At 49.3% G+C, this 25,514-nt stretch overlaps 1 protein-coding gene across 3 annotated transcripts; it reads left to right on the top strand.

Moving 5' to 3' along the window:
• Window positions 1-1,128: 1,128 nt before the first annotated feature.
• Window positions 1,129-23,385, top strand: MOGAT2 (monoacylglycerol O-acyltransferase 2). Of its 3 annotated transcripts, none has more exons than XR_003990083.1 (7): window positions 1,129-1,222; window positions 9,109-9,287; window positions 17,553-17,757; window positions 20,395-20,569; window positions 21,088-21,287; window positions 22,779-23,032; window positions 23,141-23,381. XR_003990083.1 is itself a non-coding variant. In XM_030476543.1 (7 exons), exons 1-6 carry the CDS (start codon window positions 1,129-1,131, stop codon window positions 22,931-22,933), a joined length of 1,008 nt encoding a protein of 335 aa, XP_030332403.1. In that variant the 3' UTR covers window positions 22,934-22,948; window positions 23,141-23,385. The 3 variants fall into 3 exon arrangements, 2 of the variants coding, with proteins under 2 accessions (XP_030332403.1, XP_030332402.1); XM_030476543.1 differs by having other exon boundaries at window positions 22,779-22,948; window positions 23,141-23,385; XM_030476542.1 differs by having other exon boundaries at window positions 22,779-23,385.
• The last annotated feature ends 2,129 nt before the right edge of the window (window positions 23,386-25,514 follow it).

The following is a 25,514-nucleotide window of genomic DNA, read 5'->3' as shown; positions in this document are numbered from 1 at the left end:
GGCAGGAATGCAAAAGGGAGGTAGTATTCCCTTCTGCATATGCCATATAAATGTGTGCAAGGATGCACATGGACACTTGTCCGCCCCATCCATCCATGCATCCATCCATCCATCCGTGTCGTGTCAGAGGCATGAGGTTGCTCATGTATCCCCATCCTCAGTGAAACCCCCTTGTGTTGTTTCCCCACCTCCTTGGCAGAGATTGAAATCCATCCACCCCATATCACTTGCAAATACACTTGAACTGCCCGTGCTTGTCCCTTCATGCCATGCACAGGGTGGTTTGTAAGGGAACGGAGAAAATAAAGCCTGACTGACACGCACAGATCATAGAATCACACAGTGGTTTGGGTTGAAGGGACCTTAAAGCTCATCCAGCTCCAACCTCCTGCCATGGGCAGGGACACCCTCCATAGAGCAGGTTGCTCCAAGCCCCTGTGTCCAACCTGGCCTTGAACACTGCCAGGGATGGGGCAGCCACAGCTTCTCTGGGCACCCTGTGCCAGCGCCTCAGCACCCTCACAGGGAAGAGCTTCTGCCTTAGATCTAACCTGAACTTCCCCTGTTTCAGTTTGAACCCATCACCCCTTGTCCTATCACTCCAGTCCCTGATGAAGGTCCCTCTCCAGCATCCTTGGAGCCCCCTTCAGACACTGGAAGCTGCTCTGAGGTCTCCATGCAGCTTCTCTTCTCCAGGCTGAACAGCCCCAATGTTCTCAGCCTGTCTCCATACGGGAGCTGCTCCAGCCCCTGATCATCCTCGTGGCCTCCTCTGGACTTGCTCCAAATGCCTCATCCTCTCTGTGAACATCCAAATAGTGCAGAATTCGGACATTTGAAAGCAAAATTGGGTCCTGAAAGGAGTTTATTTCCCAGGTTTGGTTGGTAAAAGCAGGAACCCCTCACCATCTAACCACATGGTGAGTCACATAGGCATAAAGCTGGTTACGCCTCCTGGCAGCGTCTTTCTCCTCCCCATACAGGAGGGTGGCTGCGGGCAGCCGCCACCACCAGCACTGTACATTGCCCAATCCCCTCTCCTGTAATGCTGGGTAAATATTGACTTTGCACTTTGCATTCACCAACTGTGGAGTTTTCTTCTCCTGAGACGCGGGTGCAGAGCCCAAGATGAAGATTGAGTTTGCTCCTCTTTCTGTGCCACTGCAGAGGAGGCTTCAGACAGCATCAGTGGTTCAATGGGTCTTCAGCTTCCTAGCTCTAGGTAAGAGAAATCTCCTTCTACTCCTTTGAGGAGCCACAATAGCTTTTACCTTAATCTCTTCTCTCCCTGGCCCCAGGTAGACATGGGTGCAAAGGTCTGGGATGGGAGGAAAGCGGCATTAAAGCGTCTTCTGGGAGCCTGAAGTGAATCCCAGGCCATGTTAGGACAAGCAACAGACACTGCACTTGCACGTCTCTGTCTCACTGTATGAAGAGCAGGGTGGGAGGCTTGTTTTCACTTGAAGTAGTTCTTTTTTCCCCCCTTTTCTGGGTTGTTTTGTTGTTTCTGAGCATGGTGGAACTAGAGAAGCGTATGGCACATGGGAACACCTATGGGTCTTACACAGCAGCTATATCCATGTAGCTGCAGCTTCTCCTGCTCTTTAAGTTCAGTTTTCCTGGTCTAAGATGCTGCCCTGCTCAGGGTCAGTCCTCAGTAATGGCACTGCCATGCTTGAAGGTGGGACAATAGGAGGAGCATGGAGCACTCTGCTTTCAACCCTGGGAACAGATACTCTGCTTTACACACATGTCCCTGCACACCCCAAAAAGGGAAAACTGGAACCCAGACAAACTGCTGTGTGGAGGGTATTAGATGCTAATAGAGAGACAGGCGGTTTTGGATAGGATGCACTGGGAAATAAGGAGGTGGGAGACCCAGAGGTAGGTTATCAGAGTGCAAACAGTCTGGGGCCATTTACAGCCCATCAGGAGCTGGAAGGTGACATCCCAGAGTTTCCCATTGTCATGTAAATGCTTAATCTCAGATGGGATCTGTGTGAAGCTTCTGCTTTACTGTGGCAGGATAGTAGTTGACTATCCCAATACTTAGAGGCAGCAGATCTTTGTCTATGCATGGGTCCAAAACAATACCTGCAAAGAAAGCATAGGCTCTGCTTCAGAGTTAAGTTTCTTAGATGGCTCCATCCAAACTCTGCTACAGACCTGGGGCTCAATGGTCACCTCTGCACCAGTATCTGATGGACTGGAGCACTGGGCCATGCTGGTCTTAATGGTGTAGGTGTTTGAATGCTTCTTGACATAGGTTTCACCCATGCTAAGTAATGCTCTTCCAAACTACATATGATTCTATGATTCTATGTTGGCACAGTTTGGGCAATGGCAGAGGCTGGGGACCACTGCTGGTACCCAGGATGGATGGTGTTGTCCTGATTGGAAGAGAATTAACAACACGGACATGACTGAGCAGTGCTGTTCACCCACTGGGTCAGCAAGACACAATCCCAGACTGGTTTGGGTTGAAGGGACCTTAAAGCTCATGCAGGTCCAACCCCCTGCCACGGGCAGGGACACCTTCCGCTAGAGCAGGTTGCTCCAAGCCCCTGTGTCCAACCTGGCCTTGAACACTGCCAGGGATGGGGCAGCCACAGCTTCTCTGGGCACCCTGTGCCAGCGCCTCAGCACCCTCACAGGGAACAACTTCCAATGGCTCTGCCAAATTGCTTTGGAGAGGTGTAACCTGTGTGTCCCCTTGGGCTGCTCTGGGACAAGGCAGAAAACGTCCCTTTCTAGATGGAGAGGAAATCCCAGTGTTGCAGCAGTGATACAACCAGCTGAGCTGCCCCAAAACACAGTTATGGCATGACACAGAGCAGGGCACTTGGTGCCATCCTGAACCTGCATTATAAACCCTGGGGCTCTTCTAGCGCAGAATTGGAGATGATCAACCTTCCCCTGCCCACCAGAGACCACCTTGCAGTAAGAGACATGGGTGTTACTAACAGTGCAGGTGAGATCTGGCCACAGCCACGCAGCTGTGGTTCCAACTCACCAGACTGGCACATTTTGGGGTGCTCTGGAGCTCCCTCTCTGCCCCTGCACCCAGATCTCCTTCCATGGTGCTGGATGGGATGTAGTAGAGATGTGGCTGCAGTGTTAACAAGGGATGCAGCAACACATCCCCATTACCAGCATGGATACAGCTGGGGCTTACAGAGCTTTAACAGTGTTTTCCAGCAAGACAACTTGTACTTTAGGTTTTTCCCTTCTTGGTGTTAGGAACAAGCTGGCACTTGAGTTTTCAGTGATGGAAATGACTTTTGGAGCCAGCAGAAAGCCTGAAAACGATCAGGAGGGAGGAATCAGAAGGTAACACAAAGCTGTTTGAAACACAGGCTATGCCTTCTGCAGGGAAATGCAGCTTGCTCTGAATGAAGATGAGACCCAAACCCACAGCTCCTCCATGGCTGCACTTCCAGACATTACTGTCTATCCCTGGAACAGTTTTACTTTGATTTTGGGTGAGTTTTTTGTGATACTGAAACCAAAGCAGTGAAGAAATGCTGTAAGAAAGGCATTAGAGATGTGATAACCGAACCTTACTGAGCGATTCCAGCTGCTTTGATCCATTTCACTAAGTTTCTTTAAGCCTGGAGCTTTCCACCCAAAAGCTTCCAGTTTAACAACAGTAAAAGCTTGATCCTACGGGATACCTTTAATGTCATGCCATGAGCTGCCAAACCCCCATGTTATAACCCTCAGGCACAGAGTTCAGACCTTCCATGGGCAGGATTTGGCCTCTGGCTTCACCTTTATCCTGAGACAGGCTTCTGGCATCTGCTGTTAGAAAAAGGCTCCCGAAAACACACATTTAATTGAAGGCAGAGCTCTACACAGCCCTTTGGCTGGGGATCCCAGCGGCACTGCTTGCAGGCTGCTGTTGCTATGGTTGTGCTAATGCAGCCCCTGAGAAGCCAAGCCCAGAGCAAGGGACTCATTCATTATCCACAGGGTGCTGGATGAATGGAGCAGCTTGACCCTGGTGCAGCAGCTCACAACAGGCAACAGGCATTGTCCCTGCTGCTGGTTTTCCTTGAGGATGCTCCTAGGAAAGAGCAGGGAGACTAAAGGAGACATTTGCTTTAGATGCTGGCAGCTGATGGGAGGAGAGTGCAAGGTGCAAGGATGGGATGCAGAGCATTGAGTGGGGGCCTCATTGCCTTCCCACTGCGGGATGCCAGTACTGACCAGTGCCCCCTCCTAATGCAGTGGAGCCAGGCTTCTGGCACCTTCCAGGCTTCCAGTGCCGAAAAGAGCTTTAAGGAACCTGGAGAGGGGCTTTGGACAAGGGCCTGTAGGGACAGGCCAAGGGGAATTGCTTTAACCTGCCAGAGGGGAGATTGAGATGAGCTCTGAGGCAGAAGCTCTTTCCTGTGAGGGTGCTGAGGCGCTGGCACAGACTTTTCCCAGAGAAGCTGTGGCTGCCCCATCCCTGGCAGTGTTCAAGGCCAGGTTGGACACAGGGGCTTGGAGCAACCTGCTCTAGTGGAAGGTGTCCCTGCCTGTGGCAGGGGGTTGGAGCTGGATGAGCTTTAAGGTCCCTTCAACCCAAACCATTATGTGATTCTGTGATTCTGCAGGGCACTGAAATCAGCAGGGGTTGCCCAAACCTCCTGCACTGATTCCCACTACCTCTCATTCCTGGTCTCTACAGACTTGGGAAAGAGCATCCATCCAGACACACCATGCAGAAGCATTAGTGTAGGGCTGGACCCATGCAAACAAACCCAGTGCAGGGGCAGCAGACCTGTGCATGTCGCCTCTGCAGATGCAGTGTACAGCACCCAGCCTTTGAACCCTTTCAGTCAGCAGGGTTGGCTCAAAGGGCACATGGTGCCAGCGTGAGTCTCAGGCCCCCTTGAGAGCTGCGCATAGTCCATAGCTTGGGACAGCCTGGCTGAGCGGGCTGTCACTGTCAGGGCTGGAGCTGGGGACCTCAGCAATGTGCATCTTGGAAACCCTCCTGACAACTGCAATAAGAATCTGATTCACTCTGGGGCTGCTGCGATGCCAAAAAAGCTGTTTCCATAGGCTGCTGTTTTCCCTGTTTCAGGATGAATGAGCAAATGCTGCGTTAGCAGCAATGCTGGGCCCAGCAGCACTTGTATGGGACACGATCCCTGCTTGGATTTGGTCAGGGAAGTCCTCCATGAGCCTTGTAGCCTGTGGCTCACTTGGAGCTCGTGGCATATATATAGGATCACGGAATCCCAAACTACTTTGCGTTGAAGGGACCTTAAAGATCACCCAGCTCCAACCCCCTGCCACGGGCAGGGACATCTTCCACTAGAGCAGGTTGCTCCAAGCCCCTGTGTCCAACCTGGCCTTGAACACTTCCCATGGCAGGGGGTTGGAGATGGAACTAGATGATCTTAAGGTCCTTTCCAACCCAAACCATTCTATGATTCTATAATTCTATGATTATGGGAGCAGAAAAGTGGAAGGTAGACATTATACTGCTGCTATGGCTGAATTCTAAAGGTTATTCTTCCTTCCTTTCCCCTAAAGAATACTGTAAAGGCAGTGAGGCAGTGTTATAATCACATCTCACTGCCATTTGTGTGCCTGATGTCCTGATCCTCACCAGAAAACTTGATCCCATGACCAAACTGAGGTTGGAACTGGGTGATCTTTAAGGTCCCTTCCAACCCAAACCATTCTATGATACTAAGCTGGAGACCTTGTCTAGCTCTGCAAAGCCCTGGCAGCTGATGGGCTTCAAAGATGGGTTTCTAATGAATGAATGACTTGCAGATTTCCCTCATCCCCATCTTGACACAGGTTGCCATCTCTTCCAGTGTCATTTCCGAGATCCAGCAGCCCTTTGTGGTCGCACAGGCTGGGCTTTGCCCCCAGCAGGGAAATGTCTGCTGAGGTTCCCTGGCCAGGAGCCTAATGCCATGCTCAAGATATCCCTTAAAGTGTTTGCCTGGCAGCCAGCCCAGAAAATGACAAGTTGCTTGCAGGAAAGCAGATGCTGAGGAAATGTGGCTCTCATCCAGGGAGCTCTGAATGGTCCCCAGGCAGGGAGGCACAGGCAAGAAACTCTCCTCATTCCTCGTTTACCTCTTGGGGTTCCCTACAAGGGAAGAAGGCGTAGAACCATAGAATCCCAGACTGGTTTGGGTTGGAAGAGACCTTAAAGCTCATCCAGTTCCAACCCCCTGCCACGGGCAGGGACACCTTCCACTAGAGCAGGTTGCTCCAAGCCCCTGTGTCCAACCTGGCCTTGAACACTGCCAGGGATGGGGCAGCCACAGCTTCTCTGGGAAAAGTCTGTGCCAGCGCCTCAGCACCCTCACAGGGAAGAGCTTCTGCCTTAGATCCAACCTGAACTTCCCCTGTTTCAGTTTGAACCCATCACCCCTTGTCCTATCACTACAGTCCCTAATGAAAAGCCTCTCTCCATCATCCTTGTAGTATTTTATAAGCATAGAAAGCAAAATAAAGCGAATATTGAGAGGTCTCTGTGTGCAAATTCTGCGCTGAAATAAGACAAAAGTTGAATTGCAAACGAGTAGAGAGAGAAATTAATAACTCTATAATTGCAAGATAAAGCCTCACTTGGGTGATAAGTGCTTCATTCTGCAGAGCACTCTTTGAGCTTTGCACGGTACGATAAAGAGGGAATTGGGTATTGCCCACTTCTGCAACAGACCTGATGACCTGGCTCCCATGTGCAATGAATCTGCAACCACTGCATTGTTCCTCAAGCAGAGTTCATGTGTTGCGTGGACCCTGGAGCTTGGTTTCATGCTCTCGGCTGTTTTCCTCAAGAGTTATAAAGATGGTGTCCATGGAATTTGAAAGGAGTGGCACCAGGTACAAGCAGTGGTTTGTTCTGACCTAGAGGGTGCATTGTGGGTTTGACCTGTTGCTCTGTTGCACTGATTCCCCATGCACTGTATTAGTGCTGACCCAGGCACAGTGTCTCTACCTACATGAGGACATCAGGTCCCATTTCGGCTTTAAGGAGATTTAAGGTTTTGGGAAGACCTTAGAGCAGCTCCAGTGGCTAAAGGGGCTACAAGAAACCTGGAGAGGGGCTTTGGCCAAGGGCCTGTAGGGACAGGCCAAGGGGAATGGCTTGAACCTGCCAGAGGGGAGATTGAGATGAGCTCTGAGGCAGAAGCTCTTCCCTGTGAGGGTGCTGAGGCGCTGGCACAGACTTTTCCCAGAGAAGCTGTGGCTGCCCCATCCCTGGCAGTGTTCAAGGCCAGGTTGGACACAGGGGCTTGGAGCAACCTGCTCTAGTGGAAGGTGTCCCTGCCCGTGGCAGGGTTTGAACTGGATGAGCTTTAAGCTCCCTTCCAACACAAACTGGTCTGGGATTCTATGATATGATCATGCCTGGGTTTTAGAAAGGGGCAGGGATTTACTTTTACATGCAAAGCTCTGGGATCAGGGGGACTTATCACCAAAACCAAGACTACAAACCAGACCTATTAATTTATCCTTAAGTAAACATGAGGTACAAGGAGTTCTTACATGAGAGCATCATACACCTTTTCCCTCATAGGCCTTAGCTGAGATGAGCTGGAGAGGGCAAGTGCCAGGTTGCTCCCAAAAATGAAACCGTGTCTCAGATAAGGGCATGGATGCATCTACATCTGCCTCACAGGTAAAGCCGAAGCTGAACAAGGCATGTGCATCCTCATGTTCTTCAGCCCCGGATGCTGGATCTGTGATGAAGACTCAGAGAAGAACATTATATATAACACAGCACACATAATGTAACCCATGAGCTGGGGAAGGCAAAGGGCTTGGATGAATGAGGTATTTTAGCTCAGTTTCCCTCTTTCCAAACAGCACCAAGGTTTCCAGAGGAGCAGATGGAGAGGACACCGCTCTTCCCATGCTCTTTTTAGGTCATTCACTTTACCAGGTAGGCACTGGGTGGCCAGCAGCACTGCCCAGTCACTGCAGACTTGGGTGGGATTTGATGCACCAAGAGATTCCTGTTTGCACACACTTTGCTTCTCTTCTTCCCATGCCAAAACAGGGCTTGAAGGAAATGGAAGGTAGAGGGAAAAGCTGAGCACTGACTGGAAGCAGCTCAGAGAAGTCTTTAATGACTTGGGAAGGTCCCAAGTCGTTAATGTCTTAACGAATGAAATAAAGCATTCTTCTAAAATCAGTGATGACACAGAACTGAAAGGGCTGAAAATCCTCTAGAGGCTAGGATTAGAACTGAGAGTAAACCCAAGAAGTGGAGGAAAAGGTCCAAAATCAATAAGAAATAACTCAATAAAGAGTAAAATCTTATATATGGGCAGATAAAACCTTAAAAATCAAGGACAATTAAAATGGTGACTCATTAGCTCAGGATAAAGCTGTTGGGGACTGTGAGGGCACAGTGCCCTGTTCTGCTGCCACTGCAAGATGCTGGGTGTCATCAGAGAGTATTAAGAGGAAGTTTGGGGTAAAACAGGGACATTGTCATTGCAGAGATCAAACTGAGTCCAGAAAAAAGCCAGACAGCAAAGGGAGAGAGCTCAGATCCACAAGGACAAGGGAGGTTCTTGTGGGGAAAGGGGGACATGCTGGGCTTTGAGAAATAGGTGGTTGCTGCAAGGGTGGTGCTTTGTTCCTTTCGAGGGTACAGATAGGAAGGAAACCATCTCTGCATCAAAGGTGACTTCACACTGATCAAGTGATTCAGCAGCAAGCCCAATGATGGGCTCCATTCCAGGGCTAAACAGAGTCCCTCCAAGTACATCATTGGAGAGGGACTCTTCATCAGGGACTGTAGCAACAGGACAAGTGGTGATGGGTTCAAACTGAAACAGGGGAGATTTAGGTTGGATCTAAGGCAGAAGCTCTTCCCTGTGAGGGTGCTGAGGCGCTGGCACAGACTTTTCCCAGAGAAGCTGTGGCTGCCCCATCCCTGGCAGTGTTCAAGGCCAGGTTGGACACAGGGGCTTGGAGCAACCTGCTCTAGTGGAAGGTGTCCCTGCCCGTGGCAGGGGGTTGGAACTGAATGATCTTACGGTCTTTTCAACCAAAACCATTCTGTGATTCTATGATCATTCTTCTCCCGAAGTCCACCTAACCCAACTGCCACCTCACTACTGCCTTGTCTCTCAGCACAGTGCTGTGTAGCTGCCTTCATCGCCCTCCTCTTCACCCGTTTTTGGCTGCTCTGTGTCCTCTATGCCGTGTGGTGGTTCAAAGACAGGGATAAACCCAGCAACGGTGGGAGGCGGATCCATGCCATCCGTAACAGCGTCGTCTGGAGGTACATGAGGGACTATTTCCCCCTCACGGTAAGTGCCACTGATTCCATAAGCTCTGATTCCATAAGGACCAACTTTGTCCCTGGTGTTTGGAGGCAGTTTGGGGCCAGGACTTGTGGCATGGGATGCAGGGAGGTCAGTGTTGAAGGATCATCTATCCATCATTTTCTATCCAGTGTCTGAAGGGGGTTACAAGGATGCTGGAGAGGGACTATGCATCAGGGACTGGAGTGATAGGACAAGGGGTGATGGGTTCAAACTGAAACAGGGGAAATTCAGGTTGGACCTAAGGAAGAAGCTCTTCCCTGTGAGGGTGCTGAGGCGCTGGCACAGGGTGCCCAAGGAAGTGGTGAATGCTCCATCCCTGGTAGTGTTCAAGGCCAGGTTGGATGGAGTCTTGGGTGACCTGGTCTAGTGTGAGGTGTCCCTGCCCATGGCAGGGGGTTGGAACTGGAGGATCTTAACATCCTTTCCAACCCAAACCATTCTATGATTCTATGATTCTATCATCTTCCCACCTCCCAGACTACTGCAAGACCCAGTAAAAAAGTAGACCACCATTTTCACGGTCAAATCCTTTAACTATCTGCTATCGAGTTTCTTTGCTTAAAGGCACGGCAGAAAGTGATGCTGAGGACCTGCAGTGGGTTATTTTATGGTAAATCTCTGAGCTTAACTTTAAATATGATTTGAGGAATGGCTGAGGGACCTGGGAGGGTTTAGTCTGGAGAAGAGAAGGCTCAGGGGGGACCTTCTCGCTCTCTGCAACTGCCTGACAGGAGGATGGAGCCAGGAGGGGGCTGGTCTCTGCTCCCAAGGAACAAGGGATGGGACAAGAGGAAACGGCCTCAAGCTGCCCCAGGGCAGGTTTAGATGGAGCTGAGGAACAATTCCTTCCCCAAAGGGTGCTCAGGCATTGGAACAGGCTGCCCAGGGCAGGGCTGGAGTCACCGGCCCTGCAAGTGTTCACACCCCGTGTAGCCGAGGCCTCAGTGCCATGGGTTAGTGGTGGCCTTGGCAGTGCTGGGGAATGGTTGGACTTGATGATCTTGAAGGTCTTTTCCAACCTAGTTGATTCCATGATTCTATGATTCTGTGATCTAAAGGCTTCTTAAAGCAAGCTTCAAAGCAAAGCCCCCAAACTGTATATCATAATCCCATGTGGAGGAACAGGAACACATCCCAGGAAACCTTGTGGGGTGTTTTACCTTAAAGGACAGGTTATATTTTACGACATCTAATAGCAAACACAAAACAGGTTCCTAACAAATTATTCTAAAGCTTGCCTTAGAAGATGCTAGAATCCCATGAGCTATTTATGTGGCTGTAATGATGATATTCAATATATGCTCTGTAAATTATTTGTGGCCATAAGCTGCAGCTTGGGCAATGTCCAACCAACCTCTCTGCTAAACCTTGGCTGCCAGCTCAGCCCAGTGACAGTTCTTCTCCCATCCATTTGAAAGGACATGGAAACCCCTCCTGAACCCCACAGTGTGGTGTCTGTCTGCCCTTCCCTTCCTGGGTGCAGGACCGTAAGACCAGTGAGACCTTTACCAGTAAGACCAGTAGAGGGAGTGTGGCTACTGGGTTTGAAGGCTGGGAAGGTTCTCTCGAGCCTTTCTCATGGCTGGTCTGGGAGAAGTCAGAGGAAGCTGCACAAAAAGACAGCAGAAACCAAAACTATAATGAAAAGAGTATTATAACCAAGCAATCACATAATACAATTTCCCAAAGGTATTTTCTCAGTCTTCCACACTTTCTAAACCAGAATATAGGATTTAGCAGCCCTTTCTGAATGTGTTTGCTACTATAGCATTGAAAAACATTTGGCATCCCCAGCCAGGAACTCCAGCAAGGAGTTCCCCAGGCAAACCACGCAGCATGAAGACCTCCCTGCTCCCTGCTCGTTTCACTAGAAACTCCCTGGTTAGCCCATGTAAATCCTGCCCCACATACCCAGGGCATTCCTGGTTTTATACTCTATCCCCCATCTGCCAGCTTTTTTCCCACCTAAAACCCAAAATGTGTTTGCTTCCTTGCATGGAAAGCATTTCATTTAACACCATTGAGCACAAGCTAGTTTGTGCCTAGCAGAGTGGAAGTTAAGCATTTTAAATACTGCTTTAACCATCCTATATGTTGCTGTCACAGTGAGCTAAGCTGAGCTTTTGCTCTGAACATGCACATCTGGATGCTCCCATGGACCTCTCACTTAGAATCCCAGCCTGGCTTGTGTTGGAATGATCCTTAAAGCTCCTCCAGTCCCAACCCCTGCCCCGGGCAGGGACACCTTCCACTAGAGCAGGTTGCTCCAAGCCCCTGTGTCCAACCTGGCCTTGAACATTGCCAGGGATGGGGCAGCCACAGCTTCTCTGGGAAAAGTCTGTGCCAGCGCCTCAGCACCCTCACAGGGAAGAGCTTCTGCCTCAGAGCTCATCTCAATCTCCCCTCTGGCAGGTTAAAGCCATTCCCCTTGGCCTGTCCCTCCATCCCTTGGCCAAAGCCCCTCTCCAGGTTTCCTGCAGCCCCTTTAGGCACTGGAGCTGCTCTAAGGTCTCCCCTTAAGGAACCTTCTTTTCTCCAGGCTGAACAACCCCACTTCCCAAAGCCCCAGCCAGCACAGGGGTACAAGGGGAGTGGGATCTGGGGACATGTACCCGGGTGGGCACCCACCTCCCTGGGCTGTATTTTATGTGTAGATTGAGTTTGTTCAGCCCTGGAGAATCAGTCATTCAGAGAAGATTAAACGTGCCTCCTAATGCTCCAGATCCCAGCAGCAAACTCAGCCTGGCCAAGCACCAGTGATTGAAAGCAGGAAGAGCTGTCTGCTATCATATTTTAGGAAGTGGCTTTAAATGCTGCCTGTAAGGGATCCCTGACCACGTTTGCTGTCATGGAATCAAAGAGATGTTGGGATAAGCATCTGTTTTCCAAGGATATGTGCAGCGTGAATTAGCACATTGCTGCAGCGTCTGGCACATGGGATGGTGCATGCTCTGAGCACAGTGCGTGTAAGGAGCACCCTCTGCTGATACCACTCTTGCACAAGTATCACTTTGCTGCTTGGGTTATTCCCCTTAGGATGACTGTCTTTTAATTAGGGGTTTGGGAGCTAGAAGGTCAGGAAGGATCTGAATAAGTTTGAGTGGTTTTAGAAGGGAAATGATAAGAAAGCAGTGAGAATTCCAGACGAAGTCCAGTGCATTGCCCGGGAAAGTTATTTCTGCTTCATCCCCCTCTATGTTTCATAGAATCCCAGGCTGGTTTGGGTTGGAAGGCACCTTAAAGCTCATCCAGTTCCAACCCCCTTATGTCCATTCGCACGGTTCCTTCATGATAATTTATCAGCACATCTTTACTATGAAGGATACACCCAGCATTACAGTAAACACAAATTTCTCCATCTTGTGGCCGTGAGAATGCACAACTTCACTGCTGCTTCTTCCCATCTCCTCCTGCCACTGTTAGACTTGCTGTCACCAGGCTCCCTCAGACAGCCAAGGTGTTCTGTTAACCTTTGCAGCACCATGGCTGTGCAGAAGGTGAGAACAGGGGTAAAATGGGAAAAGCATAAGCTTGGCAAGATCCATCTCTACTGTGGTCCTCAAGCAGAAGTCACCATCCTTTGCAGGTCGAAGGAGGGGATCCTGCCCCTCTACTCTACTCTCATGAGACCCCACTTGCAGCACTGTGTGCAGTTCTGGTGTTCCCAACATCAGAAGGACATGGAGCTGCTGGAGCAAGTCCAGAGGAGGCCACGAGGATGATCAGGGGCTGGAGCAGCTCCCGTATGGAGACAGGCTGAGAACATTGGGGCTGTTCAGCCTGGAGAAGAGAAGCTGTGCGGAGACCTCATAGCAGCTTCCAGTGTCTGAAGGGGGCTACAAGGATGCTGGGGAGGGACCTTCATCAGGGACTGGAGTGATAGGACAAGGGGTGATGGGTTCAAACTGAAACAGGGGAAGTTAAGATTAGATCTGAGGCAGAAGTTCTTTACTGTGAGGGTGCTGAGGCGCTGGCACAGGGTGGTGGTAAATGGTGGTAAATGGTGGTAAATGGTAGTAAATGGTGGTAAATGGTGGTAAAAAATTTACCAGAGAAGTGGTAAATGCTTCATTCCTGGTGGTGTTCAAGGCCTTGAGAAGAGAAGGACTGAGTCTTGGGCAACATGGTCTAATGTGAGGTACCCCTGCCCATGGCAGGGGCTTGGAACTAGATGATCTTGGGGTTCCTTTCCAACCCTAACTATTCTGTGATACTATGATTCTATTATTCTTCTTGCTGGCTATAAGTTGGGGTTGGATGCTTGGCTTAGACAAGACATTTCACCTTTAGATCACACAACCTGAGTTATGAGTTAAATCTAGTAGCAAGAAGCTAAAATTAAGGTCTTGGACAAATTCTGGTTTTGGGTGCTGTCATCATTCAGAGCAACCCCAGCAGACACCATCTTACCAGCTCTATTCAGTGCAGCTTGAAAAGCACCTGCTGCATGGAGAAGGTCCCTGTGGCCTTCATTGCACTGTTTTCCCTCTCTGAAGAGCCACAGGACATTTTCCACTAGCTTTGGGGTTATCTAAGTGTCAGCTGGACCTTAATATCTGTAGCAACAGGCAGAGTCCCAACCTCTGTCATTGTGCTTGGGGATAGGCTGCATTGGGTTTCTTTGTTAGCATAACTAAAATGAGTTATTGGAGAACTAGTTGAACTCTAGGAGCTGTGATTTGGGATGGTTCCATCCCATAACCCATTCATTCTCATAACTGCATAAACCATGATGGGGGTTATTCGAGGGTATATTGTGGTTCTGGAGAGGTACAAGATGTTGCAAAGAGGGAAAAGCTCCAGCTCATGTGAACCCAGCCCTACCACGAATGTTTTCCTTCTTTTCATAGAAGAATGGTGTTATTTGTGACTGGGGATTTTGTGTCATGGCCCATGATGTTAAATAGCACTGCTGATGTTCGCTTCCTTCTGTTGGCTGGAGGAGAGATGAGGGGTCGTTAGGGCAAAAGCAAGACATGGCCAAATGGCTCAGAGCCACGTCTCTGTTCTTTCCTGAAGAACTTCTCTGTCCTTCTCTTGACCCTCTCTTCTCTGACCTTCTCTTGACCCTCTCTTCTCTGACCTTAAGTAAAGAGAGGCCATGGCCGAGGTCAGGTCCACCAGAGGACTGTGTCCTACTGTAAGAATAAGGATAAAGGAGATCCTACAAGACTGCCAAAAGCAGCATCGCACAAGAGCAAGAGAGGACTTGGGCTTTTTGGAGCTGCCATTATTACCCAGAACTGGGAATGAGGGTGGTGAAGTCCCATCCAAACTGGCACGGGCAGGGACACCTTCCACTAGAGCAGGTTGCTCCAAGCCCCTGCGTCCAACCTGGCCTTGAACACTGCCAGGGATGGGGCAGCCACAGCTTCTCTGGGCACCCTGTGCCAGCGCCTCAGCACCCTCACAGGGAAGAGCTTCTGCCTCAGAGCTCATCTCAATCTCCCCTCTGGCAGGTTCAAGCCATTCCCCTTGTCCTGTCCCTACAGGCCCTTGTCCAAAGCCCCTCTCCAGATTTCTTGTAGGCCCTTTAGTCACTGAAGCTGCTCTAAGGTCTCCCCTTCAGGAGCCTTCTCTTCTCCTGGCTGAAGCAGCTCAGCTCTCTCAGCCTGGCTCCAGAGCAGAGGTACACATTAATGTGGCATCCCTCAGGCGTCTCTGAGATGAGAAACTGGCCTTGTCTCACCAAGGAAACTTTGGATCAACCACTTGTTTACTCACAGACCAGCCTGGCTGGACCCTTGAGTCCTTTGTCAATGATTAAAGGTTCAACTCACCCAGAAAGCCTAAAGCAGCAAATGCCATCCAGTGGGTGAGGAGATGCCGACCCAGCCAAGGCAGGAGGGAGGAGATTCCCACCCCTCTGAACCTCAACCTCAGCCCCATTGAGCTCTTCAGAGCAGGAGAGCCGGGCTGTCTGATATCAGGTATTAACTTTGCTAGCAGCTTGGGAGCAGAGGTTGACCTCTGGCAGGAAGAGAGGGAAGAAGTGAACAAACACTGGGAACAATATAGGTGGGAGGATTAAGTTTCTGTGTTAAACAGTTTCCAGAGGGAGATTTTCCAGGTTTAGAGTCCAGGGGCTTGACCTACAGCATAAGAGACTCTGTCAAAGTCTCCTCTGCCACAGATCATAGACTCATAGCATAGTTTGGATTGAAGGGAACCTTCAAAGCTCATCTAGTCCAACCCCCTGCAATGGGCAGGGACAGCTTCAAATAGGTCAGATTTCCTTCTCAGTCTTGTACAAGCTCTTGTACAAGTTCTGGCCATGTCATCCAAATGTGAGCAGACACTATGACAAAATGGGGACCTTCTCTCCCCTCCTTTCCTTATGCCTGGAAGAAGCCCAGTTTATAAATCTAATAGAGGTAAATAATTCAACTTGGTCACTAAGATGCGGTCAGCACAACTGGAGGGGAGAACTCGTGCAGAAACATCAACCAGAGCACACTGGGATGTCTCCTAGGGAGGGTTTTTGAGCTGTCTTATCACAGGTGAACTCTCATTGAAGCAGTTTGCACAGCTCAGTGGGTACCCTGAGTTCAACTCTTCATTATCAAGGAGAGTGCTATGACCTTGGGTTACAACCAGGCTCTGAACCTGCTGTCACCCCTTCTTCTTACCACGCTGCACACATAGAGCTGGTCATTTAATGGTTTCCAACACACCCAAGCATCTCACCTCGCTGCCTATAAATCACACAGAGATGAAAGGCTGTTTGGAAGCAGAAGATGGATGCAGGAAACATTGATGTAAGCTGAAATGACTCAAAAAGGAGCAAAAGGTGGCAGGGGCCCCAGGCACTTAGTAACTCAGCCATCTGCCCCTCTTCCTGCTTAGGTCCCTCTGCACTGGGCAGCAGTGGGACTCTTGTTTGCCCATTCCTCTCATTAGGAGCAGGCGCTTGAATGGGCACATGTGTACAGTCAACAAGAGCCTTAGGACTGAAGGGAAATTAGCCATGATGTAAGAAAGTAAAATGCACCCTCATGATTAACCTGTGGTTCTGGCTGCTTCTAGGAAAACACATGCACCATTAGCTGCTCCCCGAGCAGGATGGGAATGGGGTGCTTGGAAGGGTGACATGGTAAAAGGCACAGGGCTTTGGTTCTTCTTGGGCACAGGGGCTGTTGAGTTGAATGGAAATTCACGGTGGCTCTCTGGTGGTTAACCTTGGGAGGGTTCATCCTTCCCTGGTGCTGTAAGCATCCTCAGCGCCCACAGGAAGGGTACAAAGGCATCAGTGTTCAGTTTTGAGTGCTTGTGTTTGGTTGTACATATGCTGGCTGATGTTGGCATGGCAAGGTCTTCTCAGTGGCATAGCTGGAGGGTGGCTTTGTCACAGCAGCCCCTCTCCTCTGGGAAGTCCATAACAAATGTAGCCCACAGAGTCCAAATCCTGGTTGTCCCTTATCTCCCTTTAATCACCCCCTCCTTGTCTGGGGTCCCTGTTCTCCCATGTAGGATCTTCCAGGCTTCAAACCCACCAGCAGACTGGCCAAGCATTTCATATAGCTGCTTAGCCAGTCCTTCAGGGCTGTGTCTGCAATCCATGCTGTTCACCCCTATACACTGGACATGGGTATTTCCCATTCCCTCCTCCCAGTAAAACTGCAGCAACCTTGGGCAGACATTCAATCATAGAATCATAGAATCATGGAATCCCAGGTAGAAGGGACCTCAAGGATCATCTGGTCCAATCTTTCTAGACAAAGCATGACCTAGACTAAATGCCCAGCACTCCGTGCAGCCCAATCTTAACAGTGTCCAACGCTGGGGAGTCATCACTTCCCTGGGGAGATTATTCCAGTGTCTGATTGTTCTTATCGGGAAAAATTTCTCTCTTGTGTCCAGTGGGAATCTCCCCAGGAGTAACTTGTGCCCATCACCCCTTGGCTTTCCCATGGGACTCCCTGTGAAAAGGGAGTCTCCATCTTCTCTGTAGCCACTCTTTAGCTACCGACACATAGGATCAGGTCTCCTTGAGCCTTCCCTTCTCCAGCTGAACAGTCCCAGCTCTCTCAGCCTTTCCTCACACACTGCCCAGCCCTTGGATCATCTTTGTGGCCCTTCTCTGGACCCTCTCCAGCCCATCCACATCTTGCTTGTACAGCAGGATGAAAACTATGCTATGGACCCCCCTTCAAGAATCCCCTGTCTGCTCTCCATAGCCGATGCTCCATCCCCATAAGGCAACAGCACTAACTCATGGCCTGTTTTTGCTTCCATCCCTGTGTGCAGCTGGTGAAGACGGCGGAGCTGGACCCTAGGCAGAACTACCTGATGGGATTTCACCCCCACGGGGTCCTGGCAACAGGAGCCTTCCTCAATTTCTGCACGGAGGCATCGGGCTTTTCCACGCTCTTCCCGGGCATCACCCCACACCTGATGATGCTTTCCATGTGGTTTCACATCCCATTCTTCAGGGAATACCTGATGAGTGGAGGTAAATGGGGCAGCAGCATGAGCCAACCTCTCTGGCAAGTGGTGGAATGGGTGGGTGCTTTTGGGGGAGCAGAGGATGAAGACATAAGGTGAAGAGGAGTCAAGAGTCTGTTTGTCCCATCTGTTGCCGAATCATTCCCTGTACCTTATGGATTCCATTGTGAAGAATGTGGGAAGATACTATCTTACTGCATCTACTAAAAACCTAGTGCAGCATTTATTGGTATATTTGAAAAGGTAAATATACTGTCAGAAAAATTCTGTATTCTAAGCAACACTTGTTTGTGTTAAAATCATAGAATCCCACATTGGTTTGGGTTGGAAGGGACCTTAAAGCTGATCCGGTTCCAGCCCCCTGCCATGGGCAGGGACACCTTCCACTAGAGCAGGTTGCTCCAAGCTCTGTCCAATCTTCAGCAATTATGAATTGTGGTTGATTTTTAAGGTACTAAATAGTCTTTGTGCCAAGAATAGGCTGAGAATCAGTTTCTTGTGGATGTCTCAGAGCTTCTCTCTCCTGTAGTTAGATTTGTCTGATTTGCTTAACTTGTGATGTGCAAAGTGGTGCTTAAACTGTGGGAAGTGAAAAACACTGACACCTGAATCTCTGCTGTTGGTCTGTGGTTTGAAAAACATAGTAGGGGACGAAAAGGTCTTAGAATGAATTGTTGTATTTCATTACAAATATGTGTTTAGATTTTGTTCAGCATCGAAAACTGCTGCCATACCTTCTAATTTTTGCTCTTAACAAGAGGCAAAAGGCATAAACTAAACCATAGAAAGGTCCACCTGAACATGAGGAAGAACTTCTTTACTGTGAGGGTGAGTGAGCACTGGAATAGAATCACAGAATCATAGAATCAATGAGGTCAGAAAAGACCTTTAGGATCATCATTCCCCAGCACTGCCAAGGCCATCACTAACCCATGGCACTGAGGCCTCGGCTACACGGGGTGTGAACACTTGCAGGGCCGGTGACTCCAGCCCTGCCCTGGGCAGCCTGTTCCAATGCCTGAGCACCCTCTGGGGAAGGAATTGTTCCTCAGCTCCATCTAAACCTGCCCTGGGGCAGCTTGAGGCCATTTCCTCTTGTCCCATCCCTTGTTCCTTGGGAGCAGAGACCAGCCCCCTCCTGGCTCCATCCTCCTGTCAGGCAGTTGCAGAGAGCGAGAAGGTCCCCCCTGAGCCTTCTCTTCTCCAGCCTAAACCCTCCCAGGTCCCTCAGCCGTTCCTCATCACACTTGTGCTCCAGGCCCTGCACCAAATAGGCTCAAATAGGTTGCCTAGAAAGGTTGTGGAGTCTCCTTCCCTGAAGCTATTTAGGAGCTCTATGGACACAATCCTGAGCAATGTGCTCTGAGTGACCCTGATTGAGGTTGGACTAGATAACATTCAGTGGTTTCTTCCAATCTCAGCCATTCTGCAAGTCTGTAAGAGAGGAGGCAAATAGCAGCTCACACGGTTGCAAAACCAGGTAGCAGGAGAGCAAGAAGAAATGAAAAGGAACAGGTAAAAAATAAATGGAGAAAGGGGAAAAGGAGTGTGGAGAGATTTGTGGAGACCAGCAAGCAACGACCTCCTCCTCTTACTGGTGGGCTTGTGGAACAGCTGCTTCTGCAGCTCAGTGGGCTCATCCTGCGTGTGGGATTCAATAGACTAAACACAGGCATCCAGCTCTGTCTGAGATACCCCGGGGCTTTCATCACCCTGTTTTCCACATAAACTCTGGCTCCTGCTGTTGGAAAAATATTTACACGGAGAGCAAGGAATCATAACAGTGAGATATGGGAGAGTTCTGGCCCAGGCAGGGGAAGGTTTAATCACTGTAATGTGGGAGCTGGGTGCAGAGCTCATTTTCAGGTCCATTGAATCCATTTGACGAAGAGGTTTTAATTTGCCCCTGAAACAAGGGCTTCAAACCACTATTGTTTGTCATTTCTGAACTAAAGATTTGAGCTTTTGCAAGGAAATAACATCCAGGCACCAAATTCTGCATTGAATTCCACTTTAAATTCATAGAATCATGAAATGGTTTGGGTTGGAAAGGACCTTAAAGCCCATCCAGTTCCAACCCCCTGCCATGGGCAGGGACACCTTCCACCAGAGCAGGTTGCTCCAAGCCCCCTCCAGCAGCATCTGTTGAAATTCATGTGTCTTTTGACCTAAAGCAAATGTTCCACTGACTTTAGACTGATCCAGGATTGGGCTTGGTTTCATTTGACAACATAGCAGAACAGATTTTCCCTGGAGTTTGTGAGCAGTTAGTTCTCAGTTTACTTTTTCCCTGATTTTTAACCTGCTTCTCACTTCAGGGCCAGACAGCGAAGGGATAATTGTATGTTCACACAGTTGGAGTCTTGGGTGACATGGTCTAGTGTGAGGTGTCCCTGCCAATGGCAAGGGGTTGGAACTGGATGATCTTAAGGTCCTTTCCAACCCAAACCATTCTATGATTCTATGATTCTATGAATCCAGCATCTTTCAAGGCAACTGGGATGAGATTGCCAAAGAGCAGGAAAACTCTGGCAATCAAGTGTCTAGCACCCCTTTGGAGCTGGATGATGGGGAAAAAGGTACAGAGCAAACCAGTCATGTGGGTTTTACAGATATTGATGTTTTCTTCCTCTCTGCCCCCCAGGCCTTGTCCCCTCAGACAAGGAGAGCGCATCCTACGTGCTGAAGAACCCAGAGGGTGGGAACGTGCTGGCCATCATCATCGGTGGGGCACAAGAGGCGCTGGAGGCCCGGCCGGGATCCTTCACCTTGCTGCTGAAGAACAGGAAGGGATTTGTCCGCCTGGCCATTGAGCATGGGTGATGCAGGGGATGGGCTGAAGGGGCCCTTGGGATGGATGCTTTGGTCTGTGGCTGCTTAATGGGGTGTTCCTGCTGGTTTTAGAATCATAGAACCACAGAGTGGTTTGTGTTGGAAGGGACCTTAAAGTTCATCCAGCTCCAACCCCCTGCCACGGGCAGGGACACCTTCCGCTAGAGCAGGTTGCTCCAAGCCCCTGTGTCCAACCTGGCCTTGAACACTGCCAGGGATGGGGCAGCCACAGCTTCTCTGGGCACCCTGTGCCAGCGCCTCAGCACCCTCACAGGGAAGAGCTTCTGCCTCAGAGCTCATCTCAATCTCCCCTCTGGCAGGTTAAAGCCATTCCCCTTGGCCTGTCCCTCCAGGCCCTTGCCCAAAGCCCCTCTCCAGGTTTCTTTAGGACTCTTTAGGTACTGGAGACATCCTCACTCCTCTCTTCTTTTGGACAGGGGGGATGATGTGTTGGGGTGGGCTTTGCTAATCTTCATGCCTTCACATTGGGTTCAACTCCTCCCAGCACCCCACTGGTCCCTGTCTTTTCCTTTGGGGAGAATGACCTCTTCAACCAGGTGAGAAACCCCCAGGGCTCCTGGCTGCGGAAGCTCCAGCTCCGGCTCCAGAAGATCATGGGCGTCTCGCTTCCTCTTTTCCATGCGCGAGGCATCTTCCAGTACAGCTTCGGGCTGGTACCCTACCGCCGGCCCATCTACACCGTGGGTAAGTCCTTCCTTGGCCAACACAATACAGCTACATTTAGCCTGCCCAAAGTGGGGACCAGGGACATTCCCTGGCTTGTGTGATTCTCCTGGCTGGAGATGCCATGGAACATCATGCTGTGGTGCGTTAGAAATGCGCTGGCAAAGGAGCATCCCCAACTGCTCATGTGTCACACTGGTTTGGGACTTTGGCTTGGTCTTAGGACAGAGCCCAGGTCATCTATGCATCAAAGCAAAGCCCCAGAGCACACACATCCATCCCATTATCTGTGTGGGATGCAGCCAATCTCAATCCCAGCACAACCCAGTGATAAAAACCACTGCAATAGCATTGATTTAAACTTCCAAGCCAATTTTACAAGCAGAAGTAGGGCAACACCTAAGCAGTTCTCAGGTTTGCTCAGTGTCCCATACAGACACAGCTCAGCTCCAACCTATTTGCAAGGCAAGATGTTTTGACCAGAGATCATGCTCATGAGAGACCAAATTCAAAGCAAGTCTGGTTTTGGAGCACTTCTGCCTGGTTTCAACAATTCCATCCTTGCCCCATGGAGTTGTTGAAACCCATCAGAGTGGCTGATGCTGTGTGAATTAGTCTAATGAAAGAGGCCATTTGGAAAGGTCAGATCTCACCCCACTGATGAGGTTTGACAGCCAGCAATTACTTCTAATTGCTTTACAACCTGTTTGGATTGTCTCAAGGGGTTTATGAGCTGTGCAGTATCACAAGGGCTCTTCATTAACCTGAGGAGGAGCAGCCTTACACAATGATGAAACCCTCCCTCACTTGACAAACACAGTTTGAGCAAGAGATCGGAGCAACAGAGGCATCACATGGGCTTCATGTCCCTTGCAGGTGCCTAGTGAGCTGCTGGTGGCTCTGGGAAATGGGAAAGAGCTTCTTCTATTGATAGGAATCAAATTAATTAGATTTACCGTTGAGAAAAGCATGATTTTATAAAGATAGATGGGCACTTGGTTCCTAATAAAAATCAAATGTTTCACAGAAGCTTTAATCTGAGCAAAGTCGAAGCATCCCAGTCTCTAGTGTTTTAAGCAGTCTTGGGCTCTCCTGTGCCTCAGTTGCCCCATTTGCCATGCAGATTCCCAGGGCCACATAGGAACAGCTTGGAAACCCCAACCCCATTGTCTTTATGTGCAGCACATCTGAGATGTTAGGCTGTAGGGACTGCATTGGGATGCAGTACTTTTACTTCAAAGAGCTACACAGAGGGTCTTTGGCATTAACCAGCTTTGCAGACGGGGAAACTGAGGCAAGGACAGATGTGACCTTCAAGACCAACAGCAGAGTCAGGATCTGAATCTCCATCTCCCTACCTCCTGGTTCTGCTACTACCCAAACTCCAGGATATGACTGGTTGTATCAATCCATCCACCCTGGAGAGGTGGACCCCAACTCTATGCTAAGACATGGAAAGTGTTCAGAGGGACCTGACACTGTCTACTCCTAATGCTTGTGCTTGTTTTCCAGTTGGGAAACCAATTCCAGTGCAGAGGAAGCACAAACCTTCCGAGGAAGAGGTGGATCGAGTTCATGAGATATACCTAAAGGAATTGAACAAGCTCTTTGAGGAGCACAAAGCTAGATACAACATCCCAGAAGACAGACACCTGGAATTCATATAGAGCTCCTCCAGCAAGGTGAAACCATGGAGATCAAGCTCCAAGTTTTCCCTTATCTCTGGAACTATTGCACAACCTCAACTTAGTCACAGTTAACATATGGTCAGTACAGGGAGAAATGTGTCCCTGCATACATCTTAGGGAGAAAGACTTGATTTTGCCAGCATTTGCATGGGTGTAGGAAAGAGTTTCCATCTTTTCTCCCTCTAGGACACATAAAAGACATAAAGAAGAAGAAAAAGGAATCCCATCTGTGGTCAACACTACTCAAACACCCCAGCAGAAAACTCCCACTTCTAGTATGGCTTGGATGCCAGTTTCTCCAGATATATCCAGGAAAATAGGAATTCCTGAAGGTTTCCTTTTCATTATTTTCAGTTAGAAATGGAATGGTGAGCCATAATTTCTGCTAAATACATATGGTTTTTGAAATACAATTTGTTTAGATCAACAAACCCTCATTGTTTGCTTGTGTTCTTCATGTCTTTAGTTGCTCTGGTCTCTTTTCTCACTACTTAAAACACAGTTTATCACAAAGCTCACACTCTCGACATGATGCTGTGCACCCTCAAGCAGCATCATGATGCTGTACTCCACTGGGGCAAAAGAAATAAAGCTTTTATAAAGGGCAAGGGCTCATCCAGAGGGTTTGACCTACATGGGCTCCAGGATTCCTGCTTATCATTTAGCCCCAGAAACCTCTTTATGGGAACATCTTGGGCTAGTCACCAGCTATGGAAGCACCGTCTCTCTTATTTCCTAAGGAGGGAGCATGGAAGAGGTGATTTGAGACACGAGATATGGCTCATAAAGCCACATTTGGGAGAGGATCAAGGCTTTAAATAGCTGCTTCTTCTTGATATCCAGAACTTTACGAAACTCTGGGCTTAACAGGATTTCACAACATGGAAGTTTTAGGTGACAGATCAGCTTTACATCGCCCCTATAGAGCCCTTATACCATCACCTTTTCCCTCTCCATTCCTTTCTCTTTCTCTTCTCAAATCCCATTCCCTACCCGAAAGGAGCCTCCCAAAACCCTGCAGAACACGTGTTCTTGCTTGGATTTTTGTTACTGCAAGAATTGCACCGAACAAGGAAAACCCACAGAGCTGTTTCTCCACTGACAACACCTCATTGTGACAATAGCCCATCATTGCATTTCCTTTCCTTTTCCCTTTCCTTCCACCCTCATCAGATTGCTCCACAGGATTCTTAATCTGAATGACCCACTGCAAATCCCTCCTATTCCCAGAAAACAAGGGAACAATAGGGAAGAATTTGATGGAGCCCTTATCGACATTTCTAAACGCTGCTGTAATCCCACAGTTAATCCAGTCAAATAAAGCAGGTCACCTGCTATGATTTCTTGCTTGCTTTCTATTAATAGACTTTTTCTTTTGTCCTTAAGGATGGAGGTGTCTAAGCAGGAGGAAGATTTATGCACCAGGAATATAATTCTCTCACACCCTTTTATTTTGGTTTTCATCACATTCCAATCTTTATCCTGATGCCAGTTGTTTTTTCTTACCCTTTCCTCTGCTTTTCCTGCTATTTGCCACCTGCAGATCCCAGGAATGTCACCATGAGCTTCTACGAACATTCCTATATGGATGAATGCTGGAAAGGAGTGGTGGGGATGTCTGCAGGGACACAGTGCAGTGTGCTCTGGGGATGGGGAAGTCTCTAGAAGTGAAGACAAGGAGCTGAGAACTTGATGCAATAGGAAAAGGAGCCAAGGTGCTGCTGTGCATCAGCAGTGCATGAGGGAGAGGATTTGGGGAGACAACGTATGAGTGGACATGTAGGAAACAGGAAGGGAGAAGGATGCAAGGTCCAGTGAATGGGATGGACAAGGGTGGCAAGTGTTGGTGCAGACCAGAGCGGTTGGATCTGTAGGAGTGACAAGGTTCTGTCCCAACCTGATGGAGAAGCTGCATTTGAGCAACCTGCTCTAGTGGAAGGTGTCCTTGCCTGCGGCAGGGAGTTGGAACTGGATGAGCTTTAAGGTCCCTTCCAACACAAACCAGTCTGGGATTCTACCATTAGAAGGTGTGCTCCCCACTTGTCCACAGAGTCCACGAGCATGCAAGACCCAAGGCAAAAGAAGACCGCAGCACTGGAGAAGCGGGGTCAGAAGAGGGTGTTATCTATATAATTGGCTTCCTTCGAGGTCAGTTTTGTCTCACAGGCTGGAACATGTCTCTGATCCCTCAGGGACCTCTATAACCCAGGAGAGGTCAGTGCCCGGGTTTGTGTTCAATATAATGTTACATATAATAACTCATAGGCATCCCTGCAGCTATTCAGGGGGCTCGGAGCAATGAAAGGTCTCATCTTCTCGAGAGGCCAGAGCTGAGACACCATAAGACAAGAAGCTTTGGTGCTATTTCAGCCTCACACAGAGCTGTCCAGAGGATTAAAACTCCTCCAACTCAACACAAGGAAGGAGAAACCTTAAGAAAGGAGGAATGCTCAAATCAGTCAATCCAAGTTACGTTTGGGTTTGGGCTCTGCACCTTGGAACTGGCTCAATTGGACATAAAAATGATAGGAGTGGTGGACATCCAAGCTATCACCTTGAA

The sequence above is a fragment of the Strigops habroptila genome, chromosome 2, assembly GCF_004027225.2.
Source record: "Strigops habroptila isolate Jane chromosome 2, bStrHab1.2.pri, whole genome shotgun sequence".
NCBI classification, from domain to species: domain Eukaryota; kingdom Metazoa; phylum Chordata; class Aves; order Psittaciformes; family Psittacidae; genus Strigops; species Strigops habroptila.
This window is presented reverse-complemented; position numbering and strand designations above follow the sequence as displayed.